The sequence below is a fragment of the Rhincodon typus genome, chromosome 5, assembly GCF_021869965.1.
Source record: "Rhincodon typus isolate 14 chromosome 5, sRhiTyp1.1, whole genome shotgun sequence".
Classification (NCBI taxonomy): domain Eukaryota; kingdom Metazoa; phylum Chordata; class Chondrichthyes; order Orectolobiformes; family Rhincodontidae; genus Rhincodon; species Rhincodon typus.
Window position 1 is genome coordinate 76,242,859 of NC_063336.1, and position 18,864 is coordinate 76,261,722.

The following is an 18,864-nucleotide window of genomic DNA, read 5'->3' on the forward strand; positions in this document are numbered from 1 at the left end:
GCATCATGTCAGGCTACTTGAGCTCAGGGTCTGAGCTTCAACAGCACCTGGGATCATGAGGCTTAGAGAAACATGGATAGCACATTTCTTTGAGGTAGTCACCCCCATAGCTTAGGGGGGCACTGTGTGACCATTAGGTAGCTGAGCAAGATCAAGCAGGCAATGCAGGAATCCAAACAAAGCATCTTGCTCCCCAGAGTTTCTGAATACTGGTGAGAATGGTGTTTCCTCTGGGGAATGTACCTAGAGCCACGTTCATGTTACCCTGACTGGCTCAGTTGTACAATGGGCCATGAAAAGCTTGCATAGATACTTGGGTGTATAACCTATAGACCAAGCATTGGAAGCTGTGATAAGGCTGGATAGCTCTTTTGGTCAGTAGAGAAATAATGGGCTGAATAGCCTCCTTTCATGACTTATGTTTTCTACATTTTCTTGTTTTCATGTTTTAATGCACATCTCCACAACTGGGAGCATATGGTGTACTCAGATATATTCAGTGCTCAACATCATCCCTTGGGGACTTTACCAACATTTTTGAGATCCTCCAAACATTCAGTGCTCCCTTAAACTCAAAAAAGGCAATTGAAGTAATCAGTAGCCAAGCTGTAGCCTGACGATCATCCTTTTTAAACAGCGCCAACATCTTAACAAATGCATATTCAGACATACGTATTAAATAGTGAGCATAAAATACAGTAAAAGGGTTTAAAATGGTAGCTCTGATGTCAAGTCAGTGTTAAACACTAATACCATAGTCTGCCTGTTCCACAAACCTCTAGTGCATGCACATGACACCCGCCCTCTTAGCAGTCACAGAATAAGCTTACTCAGCCAGCCACACAAAATGTTAGCTTTTCATGTTTCAAGAGGAAAAGTAAATATAAATATATTGAAGGAATTGTTCAAGGTGACTGTGTTTAAATACACCTAAAATTCTCAGCCTGTTATTATGTAGCAGTTCAGTCTAAACAAAGCATTGCACCAAACCTTTACACTTGAGCCTCAAGCAAGTTAACTTTAAATGGAGCTAAACACAGAAACAGCTAGAATCTAATTGGTTGACAGGAAAGACTTGAGGGACTGAATGGCCTATTTCTGTTGGCGTGCTCCAGTGTGTAATTCAACTCCATGGTGTATTTCCAATTCTGGCCTCTTGCATACCCTCAAGTTACATTAGCAGCCAAGCGTTCAGCTACCCTGGCCCTCAGTACAGGAAAATCTGTCCCACTTTAAAACACTCCATCTGCCTGACACAAACAGGAAGTCCCTCATCTGCACCAAATAACAAGTCCTTCCAATCATAACAGAAAAATACTGCAAATTCCGTAAATGTGGTACACTTGAAACAGTCAGGCAGTATTTGTGAATTGAGAGAAAGAATCAACATTCCAGCTCTTATTGGAAAGCCAATATTTGAATGTTAACTCTATTTCATTTTCCCAAATATTACATTGAGCATTTTCTGTTTGGCTTTAATTTAGCAAGTCCCCTGGACTGGCCCATTTTAAACAGGAAGTTCATCCATCTGTCTCACTTTAAACGAGGAGTTTCTACCCAAGTATCTTCTAAACAACAATTGTCAGCAGTCAAACTGAAATATCTGAGTCAGGTGAGAAGCTAGGTCAAGTTTAGTAATTGTCCTACAATTAAAACAACAACTGGGAACTATTTCTAGAGGTTACATGAAATGGCATCCAGCTGTAGGTGAGTTTAAAACACAGAGAACATGGGAAAATAAAGACAGGGGTATGCCATTCAATCTCTCGTCAATTTCACCATTCACCTAAGTCACAGCTGAGCTGTATCTTTACTCCCTCTACCTGCCTTGAATCTTTGGGGTTCTTGTGGTGCATGGTACTGCCCCTATCTCTGAGCCAAGAGGTCTGGGTTCAAGTCCTGAGATGTGTAATAACATCTCTGAACTAGATGATTTGAAAATATCTCTACTTTGAATGTGAAGGTTCTTGTAGAGCAGTAGAATTGCCCCTACTTCTGGTCTAGGATCCTCTTGTCCCACCCGCTCTAGAGATGTGCAATATGGAAAATATCTTTTGCCTTGAATCTGCAACTCTTTCTCCTTTGCCCAACAAAAAACTCAAATTTCTGTTTTGAAATGTTCAATCGACCTCCTAGGTTTAGCAGACTTTTGACAGGGAGAACATTGCAGATATCACCTTGAACAACCTAGCCTGAATTTTACAGATTCTCCCCTTGCCCTGGACTCTCCCAACAGAGAGTCTATTTGCCCATTGAATCTTTTAATCATCTTTAAACACCACAATAATATAATTGTTTGCATTTTCTAATCAAACTGTTCAGAGATATTACTACAAACTTCTGGAGCAGGTGGGATTTAAACCCTGGTCTCCTGTCTCTGAGTTAGGGACACTGCCACTGTGCCCACAAGAGCCCCACTCCTATGTCATCTTTAATATTCACTTTGTCTATTTAACCAGTTCACTGTGGCTTCTGCTATGAAAGTTGTTGTGTATTATTTTACAATCCTGACCTGTAATTGTTTAATAATTGAGGGTGATTTTAAGTATTTTTCATACTTGTCTATCACTGACTTAAATACAGAGGAGGACTGCTATGTTTTCTCATTAGTCTCAGTGAGCAAGAAGCACTGCAGCTGAATTTGCACCTACTGAAAGTTGTAAGTATCGATACTCGTTTGATATGCATCTTGCAAAGCTGGGTGGCTCCCAATAGGCAATTCCATTACGATCAAGGGTGCAGCGTCTGCTAGTGGTGCCTGCAAACCACGGAGAAAAGCAGAAATGAATGACAGCATTGGCAGAGTAATGCAGAGGGAAGAAAACAAAGTCAATAGCCTGTTAAATGTAAGTGCCACATTAAATCAATTGATCCTCATTCATCCAGTATAAATCATTTGACAAATAATGTGTCCTTAAAACAATTAACATGTGCTAAATAAATATAAATATTTATCTTCTTTTTATTTCCTCCTCCAGAAGGAAGAATGTTGGATGTTTTGAAAAGTGTTTTTCCTACAAGGCCTGGTAACTAAACATGACGGTGCGTGTTGACAGTACCTGTCGCATTTAGAGGGCAACTGTTGAACACAAAGTCCCCGGCTGCAGTTCTCCTCCATACCATGGCCATCAGATAGTCCTCAGGGCATATCTCATAGGGTGCTAAAAGAAAGGGCAAACCATTATCCACAATTCATCGCATCTGACACAATTGACAGAATCAAAGGATGAGAAAACACTGAGGGAGGCCATTCAGCCCATCATGTTTGTGCCCACTCTTTGGAAAGGCAATCCATCGAGTTCCGCTCCTTTTTTAAAAATCTATTCCTGGGATGTGAGCATCACTAGCTACACCAACATTTGCTGCCCATCCCAAATTGCCCAAAGGGTAGTTAAAAGTCAAATACATTCCTTGCCCATCACCTCTGGAATTTTTTTCTCATCGAGTCTTTATCCAATATCTTATTGAGAAGTTGTTATTGAATCCTCTTTCACTTGCTGTGTAATTTTTATATCCTCATCTTCTGTTGGATCTTTGGCCTTACATCTGTTATTCATATTTGGTTACCGACCATGTTACCACTTATGTGCTAATGAAATAAAAGAAATGGCAGCTGATGCTGGAAATTTGAAATAAACTCAATGGATGCTGGAGAAACCCAGCATAGCTAACAGCATCTGTGTAGAAAGAAACAGAATTAGTGTTTTGTTTGGGAACTCACTCTACCTTCACAGATGCTGCCAGTTCTGCTGAGTTTCTCCATTAATTTTCTATTTTTATTTTATTGCCACTTCTTTACACTATCACAATTTTGAATGCCTCTGCTTTTAACCTTCTCTCTTGATTGGGACTGAAGCTTGGGGCTCCTGTGCATGAATGTGTTCAGAGGGAAAAGATACGTGGGGATATGTACACCGCTGCTAAAGTATTCATGACAGATAATTTGTGACTCTGTTGGAATGCTCCCTGATCTTAGATTCTCTGACAGAATGTGCTCTTTTTGTCCTCCAGCACCTCCTCTAAGTTCAAAACAGACATTGCACAACAGCAGGAAAGTATTAAATTGGGAGAGTATCTCAGCCGTTACTTGAATGAGGCTAACAGAAGTGATAGCCTGTGGAGTAGGCCCTGCACTGTAGTGTTTTCCAGGTGAAAGGAAAGAAGGGGGAAGGAGCGGTACTGGGCTAGGACATGCAGGTGGCAGAGGGAGTGGGGCGGAGAATGGGCAGGCCAGGTGGTAGAGTGCAGTTGGTGGCCACTGCTGGTTACTGGCCCCTGACCATTTTTGGGTATACCAACTTGGTTGGTTGCTTGCCTTTTACCCCACTCCTTGCTTCAACCGCTGCCCACTAAAGCTGTCATTGGAGAGGGAGGAGAGGAGATAGGCATGAAATGGATGCTGAGTTTTTGTCAACTGCATCGAGAGTGAAGGAGAAGAGGGTGCTGGGGACTGAAATCATGCTTGCTCTACTGCTTTCCCCGTGCTCCTCTTACAGTACATTACTTGTGTGTGGACAATTCCAGAGCAGCTTCACAGAAGGTTTATTATATTAACTTTCACCTGGCTGATCCTGATTGTTATGCTATGATCCAGAAAAAAAAAAATCCAGCGAAGAGGAATACCCCTTTTTATGACATTAGCTGTTATATTCCTGTAAGTTTATAAAGATCTGGAGACTTTCAGTGGGCTTGTAATTAAGTGAGTAAGAAAGATGAGAAATGGATATAACTTCCCTGGGCCAAAAACAGTTATGTATTCAGTCAGAGAGAATTAGAAATGCTGGAGCTGTTAAATTTAGATCTGTTCTTTATTCATTTCATCCTCCTAACAGACTCCATCTGCTGGTTTGTGTGTGTATCATAGTTTCTAGTGGACAATATGCGCAATGCAATTTTCAACAGATTACAAGTTGATGATGGGATGACTAAGTCAGTGGTTAGATGGCAGATTGATTGAGTGAATTGGTGAGTGCGAGGTGTAGTGCAGGGATGAGGGGATAGTTGGGACTTTGGAACAGAGAAACATAGAAGCAGGAGTATGCATTTAGCCCATTCAAAACTGTTCTGTTATTCAACTATATCATGGTTAGTCATCTTCCTCAACACCATTTTCCCATGCTATCTCAAGCTCCCTTAATGTGATGAATGTGGGGAATTGAATATAAAAGTAGGGAGGTTATACTTTAGTTAAACAGACTGTGGGCGAGAGCACATCTAGACTACCATGGACAGTACTGGTCTCCTTACTTAAAGGATCTAAATGTACTTAATGCATTTCAGAAAATGTATACTAGATTAGTACCTGGATTTGGTGGATTGCCTTTCGAGGAAAGGTTGAACAGGCTAGGCTTCTGTTTGCTGGAGTTTGCAAGAGTAAGTTGTAACTTGATTGAAACACACATAATCCTGAGGAGTTTTGACCTGGTGGATGTGGAGATGACATTTCCTTTTGTGGGAGAAACTAGAACTAGGGTCACTGTTTAAAAATCAGCGCCATCCTTTTGAGACAGATGAGTTTTATTCTCAAAGGGTCAATAGTCTGTCTAACTCTTCTTCCTGAAAAGGCAATGAAAGCTGAAACCTTGAATATTTTTAAGGAAGAGGTGAAAGGTTATTGGGCTTGGCAGGAGCATGGAGTTAGCAGGTGTTGTTGAAGAATGGAGCAGGCTCAAGGGACTGAACGGCATGATAAATTCCATGATAAACTCCTTGTGAGTGTTTGTCGTAGAGTGGCTATGGGCTTGTGTGCTACCATGATTCTTAGTGGTCACAGGATGATAAACACTCACAAGGATTAAAGACCCCATTCCCACAACATGCACAATCAACGTAGTTTACAAAATACCATGCAATGACTGCCACAAACATTACATCGGACAGACAGGAAGGAAACTAGCCTTCATAATTGATGTACATCAGCTAGCAGCAAAATGACACAACAAACTTTCCTCAATATCAGTACACTTGCACAATGAAGGCCATCAGTTTAACTGGGACAACATAACCATAGTAGCCCAAGCCAAACATAGACACGCACGAGAATTCCTATGGGCATGGTTCTCAACCCATAATGCAATCAACAAACATATAGAATTGGACCCCATATACAAATCCATACAGAACAAAACCAGAAATGACACTATTCACCATAACGGACAGGTGAGTATAAATTTCAAATGGAGCAGAACAACATCGCTTCATTGGAGGCCTCACTGATGATGTTACCTAGCATGATGACAAAACGCCTGAACGACAAAAAGCCAGCTTGGTGAGCAAGTCAACAACCTCATCAATGATTTTACACCCCCAACCCTCCACACGAGACAACACCTTTAACAGGGCTGCACCCCCTCCATGCTGCATTCAGCATCATTTTGTGCTCAAGTTTCTGGATTGGGATTTGAACTCACAACCTTATGGTAGGGTTGCGAGAGGGTTATCAAACTCGGCCTAAGCAAGGTTGGAGTCACTAATTTTATGGTGTTAGATTACTTTACAAAAAATAGTCAGAGAACCAACAGTCTTACCTGGACACCTCTGTTCGCTACACTTCTGAATCTCCTCCCCAAGACCTTCGCAAGGCTTTCCAGTGATTGCCAGCCCCTGACACACTCGGACCCTCCGCTGCCAACCGCCATCACATGACTTTGAGCATCCACTCCAGTGGCCCCAGGGATTCCATTTCCCATTCTCTTCAATACAAAAATGCAAAATAAAAATGCAGCTGCATTAAAAGTAAGGAGGTGAAACCTGACCGATGAATGATTGTTATGAGATTACTGCCAAGATGAAAATATACAGTAAACAAAACACAAAGATGCTGGAAATCTGAAACAAAAACAGAAATAGTTGAAGAAACTTTGCAGCATCTGTGGACAGAAAGCAGAATCGCTGTTTTGGCTCCACTGACTCTTCCTGAGACCTGCTGAGTTTCTCCAGCTATTTTTATTTTTGTTGACAATTATCGAGCATCTTTATAAGATATTCCATTAATATGTATCAAGAATTGTGGTTAATGAGTGCCAATGGATGTTTGCAAAACTGCTGTTGCTGAGCATAAAGATAGCATTAAAGCTTTGAACCTACTTCAATGAAACAACTAAACAGTGAGCGTCCTACATACTCTGAGCTTCTTGTTCAGAGGCAGGGAAGCTACCCACTGCACCTCAAAGCCTGCTGAATGGATGTACGATTCAGCAACTGAAACAAGAAACTGTGAGAATGATCTGGAGGCTATGGTTTTCACAATATAATAACTAGGTTCCTGCCTGGCATTCACTGGGTTTGAAGGTTTGTCTTTACTGTCCTTTGAAATCAAATCACTTCAATGGTCACATTTTATTATTTTTCAGCTTAGCAGTAGTGGGTTTGAATGATGTGTTGAAACATTGCTTTACAATGGGGTTGAGGGCAAAGAAAATGCTCATCGGGTCTAATTGCATAAGGCAAAGTAGTTACTTCCAGTAACATGAATTATTGAGTAATGTCAGACAACAGGTCCTTGGTACTCAACCTATGCTGAAAGGAGTTGTTTACATCAGACGTGGAACTGATCAAAGTTAAATTGACAAAGATTAAATAAGGTCAGAAGTCACAATACCAGGTTATAGTCCAGCAGGTTTATTTGAAGTCACAAGCTTTCAGAGTGCTGCCTCTTATCGGGTGACTTCACCTAACAAAGGGGGAGTGCTTCGAAAGCTTGTGATTTCAGATAAACCTGTTGGACTATGACCTGGTGTTGTGTGACTTCTGTCTTTGTCCATCTCAGTTCAGCACTGGCACCTCCACATCATGTATCAAATAAGCAAAGCCAAAGAGAAACATTGTGTTTAGTACAAACAAAACTAAATTAGTCAGTGAATTATATATAAACTGTATACAAAGGATACGCTTTAAATTCGGTACAAAAGTTTAGACATAAACACTCTCGCTATAAACATTGCAATGTACAGCGGGGGCTGGAGGTGGGATCAGTATCATCTGATTACAGAGCATTGTTACCATTTCTGTTCAGCTATCATTTCCAATGTAAGGATTCTTGGCAACTGAGGAAGATATGACCAAGGGTCTCCAATGGTGGCAAATATTCCCTGCTCTGTCAGCAGCCTAGAGAGATGTGCCTATTTTCCAGCAGCCTATGCAGTACTTCCTGGTCTCCAAACAGTCTAAACAAATTTGTTCATGTCTCCTGGCAGGATAATCTGTTATTCCCTACTTTTCCAGCAGTCTAGATCAATGTGCCTTCTCCTGTGGCAATCTGGGTGAATGATACCTCCCTGCCAACAGACTAGACAGATACACCCTTCCCCTGTTTCCAAGCAGCATTGTCACTTGTGCTCCAATCTTACAGCGGCGTAGATAGATGTGCTCCAGTGTCACTGCAGTGGAGACAGATTTGCCCCAGTGTCACTGCAGTGGAAACATTAGTGCCCATTTCCAGGTGGATCTTACATCCTTCTCAATCAATGCATTATCTCAGCAGCTGCTCCACACCATGGATTTGTTCTAGGATGTTAAGTTGTTATTTCCAATGATCTCAACATTCATGCTAAAAATGTTCAATCTATTGAAGTATACTACCATACTATTGGGATTGACAGTGTTGTGTGTATGAGAGTGAATTGCAAGGAATTTACAGTCAAACCCTTAGTTCTTGAGGATTTAGATGTCTTGCTGTGTGCTGCATGTAGAGAAATGATAAAAGTGACAACCGAAATGATACACAATGTCTATTCCTGTACTGTCAGCCTCTTGTCTCCTCCAGCTCCACACTGTTATCACTAGTTGAAGATGTGCCTTCAGAACAGCTCTCCCTCTGCTGGTCAACCATGCTACTACAAGGTGTAGTTAAGCACCATGGACTAATGCTTGAGTTACAATGAATATGTTTTCTATCTGTAAATGTGAATAGTAAATGCACATTGAAGTTCTCCTCTGCTCCATTTCTTTGCTTTTTGAAAATATATATAACACACCTTCTCCATCCACAGCCAAGGTCCCTGCCCCGCATCCAATGGAAATAATAGTGTTCAGAACAGTCTAACACACGCACCTGTACAGTCTGTGTTATAACATTCTCTGCTTTCAGCCCAGTGCCCTCTGCATTCAGAACCACCATGAGCTGCAGCTGTACACTGTCGAGTTCGCTGCTGTGTCCCATTGGAGCACGTCACTGAGCAATCTGTCCAAGGATTCCACTCCTTCCATTGGCCATCCACTGCAAAGATACAGGGAGAGGTTTTTTTTAAAGAACAGACACTTACAGTCAATATGCTTCCAACTTATCCCATCAGTACATTGGTGGCTTTAGCTTTGTCAAGTATTCTCTATGTCCCCGTACCCTATCCTTCTTCCTCTAATTCCAGTTAGAGGTGAAGTTGGGACTGTCTCCTTGGAGAAGATCAAGATGAGATTTGATAAAGGTGTTGAAAAGCATCTGGGACAGAGTAAAGGGGAAGATTGCCATTGAGGAAAACGTTGAGAACATTAACACAACAGTACAGAGCGGTTTGTAAAAGAAGCAACTGCAACATGAAGAAAACCACGTTCCACACCGTGAGCGGTCAGGACATGGAAAATGTGGTGGAGGCAAATTCAATTGTGGCTACCAAAAAGAGAAATAGTTAATTGTCTGAAGACAATAGATTTGCAGGAGAAAAGACAGAGGTGGTGAGACCAAGAGAATATCGTCTGCAGAGAACCAGCACGGACAAAACAGATAGAATACCTGTCTTTTTTGTGCCATAACTGCTCTCTGATTCTAATTCCTGACCTTATTTGTTTTGTGGTAACCCTTACAGGGCCCTTCTACATGAACAACAATAATAAACGAAAACAACCTATTTGCCATGATCATAGCTGGTGTTCTTTTGAAAAAGCACCTAATCATATACATTATAGAAGGGTTTGAAAATTCTCCAACAAAAATTACTGCAAAAACTAAGAAGGTCTGGTAGCATCTTTGGCCAGAAGACAGAGTTAACATTTTGAGGCTGTTATGACTCTTCTTCAGTTCTGAACTTCTCAGTTTCTCAAGCATTCTCTGTGTTTGTTTCAGATCTGTGGTCTTTTTGTCTTTTTCAAAAGTTCATCCTTGATTCCAAATTCCTCTGTGGCCTCACCTCTTCACAATCTTTGTATTCTCCTCCTGTCCACAGGTATTCGTGCTCTCTGTGCTCTCTAAATCTGACATCTTCAACATCCCTGATTTTAATCACTCCACTAATGACAACTGTGTTATCAGCTGCCTGGGACCCTAAGCTCTGCAATTCCCAACTTAAATCTCTCCACCTCTTGACTTTTCTCTTTCAATAAGATGATGATTCCTCTTTTCTTCTTTTTACATGGGATGTGGGCATCACTGCTGAGGCCAGCATTTATTGCCATCCCTAAAATGGAAAATAGAAAATAGTAATCCTATAGAAAATAGGAATAGACCATTGGCCCTTCAAGACTGTTCTGCCATTCAATATGATTACTGATCATCTAACTCAGTACCCTGTTCCCTTTGTCTCCCCATGTTCTTTGATCCCTTTATCCCTAAGAACTATATCTAACTCCTTGTTGAAAACATTCAATATTTTAGCCTCATCTGCTTTCAATCGCAGAGAATTCCATAGACTCACCAGTCTCTGGGTGAAGGGATTCCTCCTCATCTCAGTCCTAAATGGCCTATCACTTATCATTAGACTGTGATCCCTGGTTCTGGACTCCCCAGTCATTGGAAATATCCTCCTTGTGTTTACCCTGTCTTGCCTGGTTAGAGTTTTTACAGCATTAATTGCTTAAATGCTCAGAGAATGGTGAAGAATCAAACATATTGCTATGGGTCTGGAGTCTCATCATGGCCAGATCAGGTAAGGACATCAGATTTCCTCCTCCAAAGGACATTAGCAAAAATAGGTTTTTAAACAATTGACAGTAGTTACCATTAAAACATCTTTTTAATCTCAGATTAATTTTTAAAAAAATCATGTTTCTTCAATTGCCATTGTGGGATTCCAGGCTTCCAGAACATGACTATAACATTCTGGATTACCAATAACATTACCAGCATTCTACCAGTGATAATGCTGTCTCTTTGAGTTTTGGATAATCTATTGTATCACCTCCTTTTGTAGATGGGATATCAATACTTAGCTGATAATCCCCTGTCAAACACCTTGGGACATTTTACTATGTTAATGGCACTGCTTGAATGCAAGTTGTTGATGTTTGTTGTGCGGTAATCATGGAACCACTGGTTATTGAGTGACCTCTGTCTAGTTGGAGCTGGAGATGGCTGTCTGGTGGGCAAATTCAAATGGGAATCTAAGGCGGGCACCTGCCAGCGATGCCGGTCACTGTCCACAATTGCAATTGGAGTCCCCTTCAATGCAACCTCATTAACATTGGACTTGGCTGTTCAAAGACACGCTTCTGATATGTAAACACCTCCTGCCACAGAAGATCATGGAGAAATATGTGCAGTGAAATATTTTTGTGTCAGGGGTATGATTTGAAACTTCATCAATGAGTAGAAGATTAATGCTGTACTCATTGCATTTGTGCTATGCTATAATTGACTTAAACAAGCTCATTAAATGTTTTAATTATACCTTCTTCAGTTAGTCACATAGCACATGGTTCCTTCCTTTCATCACATAGTAATATTTTATCAGACACTAAACAGAGATTTGGACATTGAGGTATTCCAGAGGATTTGAGTGATAGGGCACATTATACCAATTTAAGAGAACTTCTTTTGAAAGGCATGGTAACAGTGACAACGCTGGTTTAGAGTTTCCATGGTGAATGATGCAGACTACACTAAGACTGTACAACGTCAGTAACAATGGATAATAAAATGCGCACATTGATTAAGGCAAATCTGAATGTTCATACTGGGCTGGATGCTCCTTCTTGTCATCCTTCTGAGGGAAGTAATCTCTCCTCAGCCAGCTCTGATGCCCAAGTTCTTTGAATTGCCAGGTTGTGTAGTATCTAGCTTACTTTCAAACTCAGGGAGAGGACCTTGCTGCTTAAGGCTAACCCCTTCCACTGTAGTCAAGGTACTTAAATGAGTTTCTCATGTGCACTTAGAATCACAGAGATATACAGCACAGAAACAGACCCTTCGGTCCAACTCATCCAATGCTGCCCAGATATCTTAAATTAATCTAGTCCCATTTGCCAACGTTTGGCCCATACCCCTCCAAACCTTTCCTATTCATATACCCATCCACATACCGTTTAGCTGTTGTAATTGTACCAGCCTCCTCCCCTTCCTCTGGCAGCTCATTCCATGCATGCAACACCCTCTGCATGAAAAAGTTGCCTCTTAGGTCCTTTTTAAATCTTACCCCCTCACCTTAAACCTATGTCCTCTAGTTTTAGGTTCCCTCACCCTGGGCAGAAGACCTTGTCTATTTTCCCTATCCATGCCACTCATGATTTTATAAACCTCTATAAGGTCACCCTTCAGCCTCCGACACTCCAGGGAAAGTAGCCCCAGTCTATTCAGCCTCTCTCTATAGCTCAAACCCTCCAACTCTGGCAACATCCTTGTAAATCTTTTCTAAACCCTTTCAAGTTTCACAGCATCCTTCCTATAGCAGGGAGACCAGAATTGTATGCAGTATTCCAATAGTGGCCTAATCAATGGTCCTGTACAGCTGCAACATGACGTCCCAACTCATATGCTAAATGTACTGACCGATAAAGGCAAGCATACCAAATGCCTTCTTCACTATCCTATCCACATGTGACTCCACTTTCAAGGAACTATGAACCTGCACTCCAAGGTCTCTTTGTTCAACAATACTCCCAGAACTTTACCATTAAGTGTGCAAGTCCTGCCCTGATTTGCCTTTCCAAAATGCAGCCCCTCACATTATCTAAATTAAATTCTATTTGCCACTTCTCAGCCCACTGACCCATCTAATCAAGATCCTGTTGTACTCTGAAGTAACCTTCTTCACTGTCCACTATACCTCCAATTTTGGTGTCATCTGCAAACTTACTAACCTTAGCTCCTATGTTCACATCCAAATAATTTATATGAATGACCAAAAGCAGTGGACCCAGCACCGATGTTTGTGGCTTACTGCTCGTCACAGGCCTCCAGTCTGAAAAGCAACACTCCACCACCATTCGCTGTCTCCTACCTTCATAGAATCATAGAATCTCTACAGTGTGGAAACAGGCCCTTCGGCCCAACAAGTCCACACTGACCCTTGGAGTCTCCCACCCAAACCCATCCCCCTACAGCCCACCTGAATACTACGGGCAATTTAGCATGGCCAATCCACTTAACCTGCACATCTTTGGACTGTGGGAGGAAACCGGAGCACCCGAAGGAAACCCACGTAGACACGGGGAGAATGTGCAAACTCCACACAGACAGTCACCCAAGGGTGGAATTGAACTCAGGTCCCTGGCGCTGTGAGGCAGCAGTGCTAACCACTGAGCCACCCGTTCAAGCCAGTTCTGTAATCCAAATGGCTAGTTCTCCCTATATTCCATGTAATCGAAACTTGCTAAACAACTACCACGAAGAACCTTGTCAAAAGCCTTACTGAAGTCCGTATAGATCATGTCCACTGCTCTGTCCTCATTAATCCTCTTTGTTACTTCTTGAAAAAACACAATCAAGTTAGTAAGACATGATTTCCCATGCACAAAGCCATGTTGACTATCCCTAATCAGTCCTTGGCTTTCCAAATACATGTAAATCCTGCCCCTCAGGATTCCCTTCAACAACTTGTCTACCACCAATGTCAGCCTCACCAGTCTATTGTTCCTTGGCTTATCCTTACTACCTTTCTTGTACAGTGGCACCATGTTAGCCAAACTCCAGTCTTCTGGCACCTCACCTGGCTATCTATGATACAAATATCTCAGCAAGGGGCCCAGCAATCACTTCCCTCGCTTCCCACAGAGTTCTAGTGTACACCTGACCAGGTCCTGGGGATTTATCCACCTTTATGCGTTTTAAGACGTTCAGCACTTCCTCCTCTGTAATATGGACATTTTTCAAGAGATCGCTATTTATTTCCCCACCTTCTTGATTTTCCATATCCTTTTCCACAGTAAACACTGATGCAAAATACTCATTTAGTATCTCCCGTATCTCATGTGGTTTCACACACAGGGGCTCTATTCTCTCCCTAGTCACCCTTTTGTCCTTAATGTACTTGTAGAATACCTTTGGATTCTCCTTAATCCTATTTGCCAAAGCTATTTCATGTCCCCTTTCTACCCTCCTGATTTCCCTCTTAAGTATGCTCTTACTCTCTTTATACTCTTCTGGGGAATCACTCGACTTCTGCTGTTTATACCTAACTTATGCTTCCTCTTATTCTGGACCAAAACCACAATTTCTCTAGTCATCCAGCATTCCCTACACCTACAAACATCGCCCTTCACCCTAATAGGAACACACTGTGTCTGGGCTCTCGTTATTTCATTTTTGAAGGCTTCCCATTTTCCAGCTGGTCCTTTACCTGCGAATATCTGTCCCCAATCAATTTTTGAAAGTTCTTGCCTAATACTGTCAAAATTGGCCATCCTCCAATTTAGATCCAGTCTATCCTTTTCCCATCACTATTTAAAAACTAATAGAATTATAGTCACTGACCCCAAAGTGCTCCCCACTGTCACCTCAGTCCTGCCCTGCCTTATTTCCCAAAAGTAGGTCAAGTTTTGCACTTCTTTAGTCGGTACATGCACATACTGAATCATATTTTCTTGTACACACTTAACAAATTCCTCTCCATCCAAGCCTTTAACATGATGGCACTCCCAGTCTATGTTTGGAAAGTTAAAATCCCCTACCATAACCATGCTATTATTCTTAAAGATAACCGAGATCTCCTTTAAATTTGTTTGTCAATTTCCCATTGATGACTGAGGTGTCTATGGTACAATCCCAGTAAGATGATCATCCCTTTCTTATTTTTCAGTTCCACCTAAATAACTTCCCTGGATGTATTCCCAGGAATATCCTCCCCAAATACAGCCATAAAGTTATCCCTAAACAAAAACACCACTCCTCTTCCTTTCTTGACCCACTTTTGATCTTTCCTATAGGATCTATACCTGGCAAATTAAGCTGCCAGTCCTATCCGTCTCTGAGCCACGTATCTGTAATTGCTATGATATCCCAGTCCCATGTTCCTCACTTATGGTGAAGGTTATGCAGTGATGTCAGCAGCCTGGTTTTCAGGGGTTGGGGGCAGGCAGTGACCATATCCACAGTGATCCAGGAGTCATCCACTTAGGCTGCTGTTGGATAAAATGAACTCCTGGGAAGTGCTGGATTCACAGCATCATTATGAGATGGTCACGTGCTGAATGAGCAGACACCCTTACAATGAAGAAATACAACTGGTGGATTAACTGGAGCCTTGCTTGCCTCTTGGGTGTATTTTAGGACACCTAGAACCTGTGACTCGAATGTCGGAGTGAAGTCACTAATTCTCTTCAATGGATTGGCTGTATCCATGTCAAGCCTTGAGCAGCGTGATACCTTCGAAACAGGGCATCTGGTACCTGGCCCAACCACAGGATTATGCAATTCTACAAGTTTCTGTAGGGGACTCTTGAAAGGCTTGACTGCAAAGAACATTCAAAGCTATGGGCAGTTTGATTGTGAAGTGGCTGGTCTCCTGTTCCAACTGCCTGCAGTCAATCCTCCACTAGAACACATAAATGAATGAACACCTGAGCCCACAGCCTTTGGATGAACAAGAGAAATTGTGGAGAAAGTAGGAGCAAGAGTTGGCCACTCAGTCCATCGAACCTGTTCCACCATTCAACGTGATCATGGCTAATCCTCTATCTCAACACTATGTTCTCAATCTCTCCTCGTGCCCCTTGACTTTTTAACCTCAGAAGTCTATTTCTTCCTGAAATATATTTAAAGACTTTACCTCCACAGCTGTATGAGGCAGACAATTCCAGAGATTCACCAACCTATAGGTCCTGAAAGCCTATCACACATCCTGAGACCATGACATGTTTCTCTAGACCCTTTCACCCAGGGAGAACATGTATCCAGGATGTCCAACCCTGTCAAAAGTTTATATGTTTCAATGAGATCTCCTCTCATTCTTCTAAACTTCAATGAGTATAGGCCCAATCAATACAATCTCTCCTCATATGATGCCTGGAAGCAGCTTGGAAGAAATTCATTCTCTTCTTTAGGTGGCAAAGGCATTGAAGTGGTGACATTGGCTGTGTCCATCTCAACACTTGACGGAGAAAGAGACCCCATTGGTTCTGCCAGCCTCTCCCACTGTACTGAAGTGCCAGGCACGTTTTGCTCCCACACTGTTTGCAAGTTTTCAGCTTTCACATGGTCCACATGTTTGTCCAGGACCTCTGTACTTACCAGAACTTAATATATCACTGGACATGACCTTGCATCAACTATGCCTTTTACCCATGGAGGGCCATTCCTGTGGTTCCTACATCAAACTTTGTCCCCTGAAGTAAATTGTCTCTCTTGCTTAAGTGAGTCATGTGACTGGCATTGGTGTTCCTGATGCCATTTCACCCATCCATGTCCAGGAAGATCAGATTTAACCTGGTGTGGAGTCTTCTCCCCAATAGCAACTCACTGAAGCAATCCCTGTCGTTGCATGAGGGGTAGTCCTATAAACAAACAAACATTTCATCATCTAGTGAAGCTGTAGGCTGTTTCTTTAAGCCTGTCTTCAAAGTTTGGACCACCCTTTCTGCCAGGCCATTAGGTGATAGATGACAAGGACAGCTTCATATATTAAATTCCATTTCTCTTTAGGAAATACTGAAATTCACTGCTGGTAAATGATGGCCTGTTATCTGTGACCAATACTTCCGGGAGTCCGTGTGTTGCAAAATACGCAAGTAGTTTTTCTATTGTTGTCCGTGTTTTTGATGAATGAACTCTATGTATGTTGAATCATTTGAGTGGGCATCTGCAATGACTAAGAATGTTGAGGCCATGAAAGGACCTGTATAGTCGATGCATTACCCTGAGTCCAGGGTTTACCCAGCAATTCCCACGAATGTGGGAAACTGCTGGCGGTAATATGTGTCCTTGTTGCCACTCTGGACACTGGCCCACTAACGGGGTTATGTCTGCATCTAGGTCTGCTCATCAGACATAATTTCTGGCTATCACGTTTGTTTTGGAAATCCCTCGTTGATCTTGGTGGAGTTCAGCCAGAACCTGGCAGTGACCTTTGCTCAGGACAATCACTTTTGCTCCCCATAATAATGTGCTGTCCTCCATTGTGATCTTGTCTGTCTGGGTCCAAAAAGGTTTCAATTCTGGTTGTGACAGCCCTTCGGTTTCCTCCATCACCACCAGCTGTTTCAGTTTTGCTAAGACCAGCTCTTCTTGCATCAAAACTCTGATGTTGTCAGCTGTGCCTGGAAGTGTGTTAAGAAAATTGAAAACCCCTACGAACTCTTCCAGTGGGAGGCAGCTCAATGCATGTGTATTCGCTACTTGGCCTTCTGGATGGTGTTCCAACTTGTAAATTTTTGCGCTTTGTATTAATATCCACTGCTGAATTTAACCTGAACCTATGGGCGGTACTGCCTTGTCCTCTTTAAGTAGACCTAGTCGGCATTTTTGGTCCATTATTATTACAAATTTATGTCTGTAAAGGTATTGTTGAAACTGCCTGACTCCAAATATGACCTCCAAACCTTCTTTTAATTTGATTTGATTTATTATTGTCACATGTACATAGGTACAGTGAAACGTTTTATTTTGTGTGCAGTACAGGCAGATCATAACATACAAAGATCATAGGTAATTGAACAGAGTGAGGAATACAAAGTTACGGCTGCAAAGAAGGTGCACAAAAAGCAAGATCAACATTAGATTTGAAATTTGAGACGTCCATTTAGAATAGCAGCGGGAAAGGAACTGTACTTGATCCTGTTGGTACGTGTTTAAGCTTTTGTATCTTCTCCCTAACGGAAGAGGTTGGAAAGGATTATAACTGGGTGATAGTGGTCTCTGATGATGTCAGCTGCCTTTCTCAGGCAGAGAGAAATTTAGATGGAGTCAATGGATGTAAGTTTGGATTGCGTGATGGACTGGTCTGTGTTCACAGCTCTCTGTAGTTTCTTACGGTCATGGGCCGAACAGTTGCTGCACCAAGCTGTGATGTATCCAGATAGAATGCTTTCTACGGTGAGACTCTTCATGGACATGCTGAGTTTCCTTAGACTCTTGTGGAAGAAGAGATGTTGTTGTGCCTTCTTGACTATCGCACCAACATGGGTGGTCCAGGACAGATTGTTGGTGATCATCACACTTAGGAACTTGATGCTCTCGACAATCTTCACCTCAGCTCCATTTATGTAGATAGGGGCATGTGTCCTTGCTTCCTGAAGTCAATGCTGAGCTCTTTAGCTTTGTTACATTGAGGGTGAGATTGTTATCTTTACACCACACCACCAAGCACTCTCTTTCATAGAATCCCTACAGTGTGGAAGCAGGCAATTTGGCTCATCTGCAAAGAGTATTCCACTCAGCCCCATACCCCTGAACCTTGGGCATTCAGTGTGGAGAGGAGCATACAGGCCGGAGGATCTCCTCATGGGTCTGCTGCTGGGAGTGGCCAAATTGGCCATTAACAGATCCAGGCAGTAGGTCATGGAGGGGGTCATTACGGCTGACTGCCTGCCCCTCTTCCATGGCTATGTTCGAGCCCAGGCGTCCCTGCAGAAGGAACACTCAGTGTCCACCAACACATTCGATGGACACCACGGCTAGTGGAGTGCTTTATTTCCCCCTTGAACTCTATTGATTTGATCCCTCCCCTCCCCTTCACTCTTTCTTCCACAAAGGCATTGCCCCTATGGGCTGTGCTTGTCACTGGT

The 18,864-nt window shown here is 42.3% G+C and overlaps 1 protein-coding gene across 1 annotated transcript in view; it reads right to left on the minus strand.

Moving 5' to 3' along the window:
- Positions 1–18,864, minus strand: part of adgrb3 (adhesion G protein-coupled receptor B3) — a 739,829-nt gene that overhangs the window by 370,804 nt on the left and 350,161 nt on the right. Inside the window, exons 7-10 of the mRNA XM_048596949.1 lie at positions 9,053–9,217; positions 6,528–6,692; positions 3,060–3,161; positions 2,652–2,758 (exon numbers count right to left, since the gene is read on the minus strand). Coding sequence (XP_048452906.1) covers positions 2,652–2,758; positions 3,060–3,161; positions 6,528–6,692; positions 9,053–9,217 — 539 coding nt within the window. The remainder of the gene's footprint in view (positions 1–2,651; positions 2,759–3,059; positions 3,162–6,527; positions 6,693–9,052; positions 9,218–18,864) is intronic.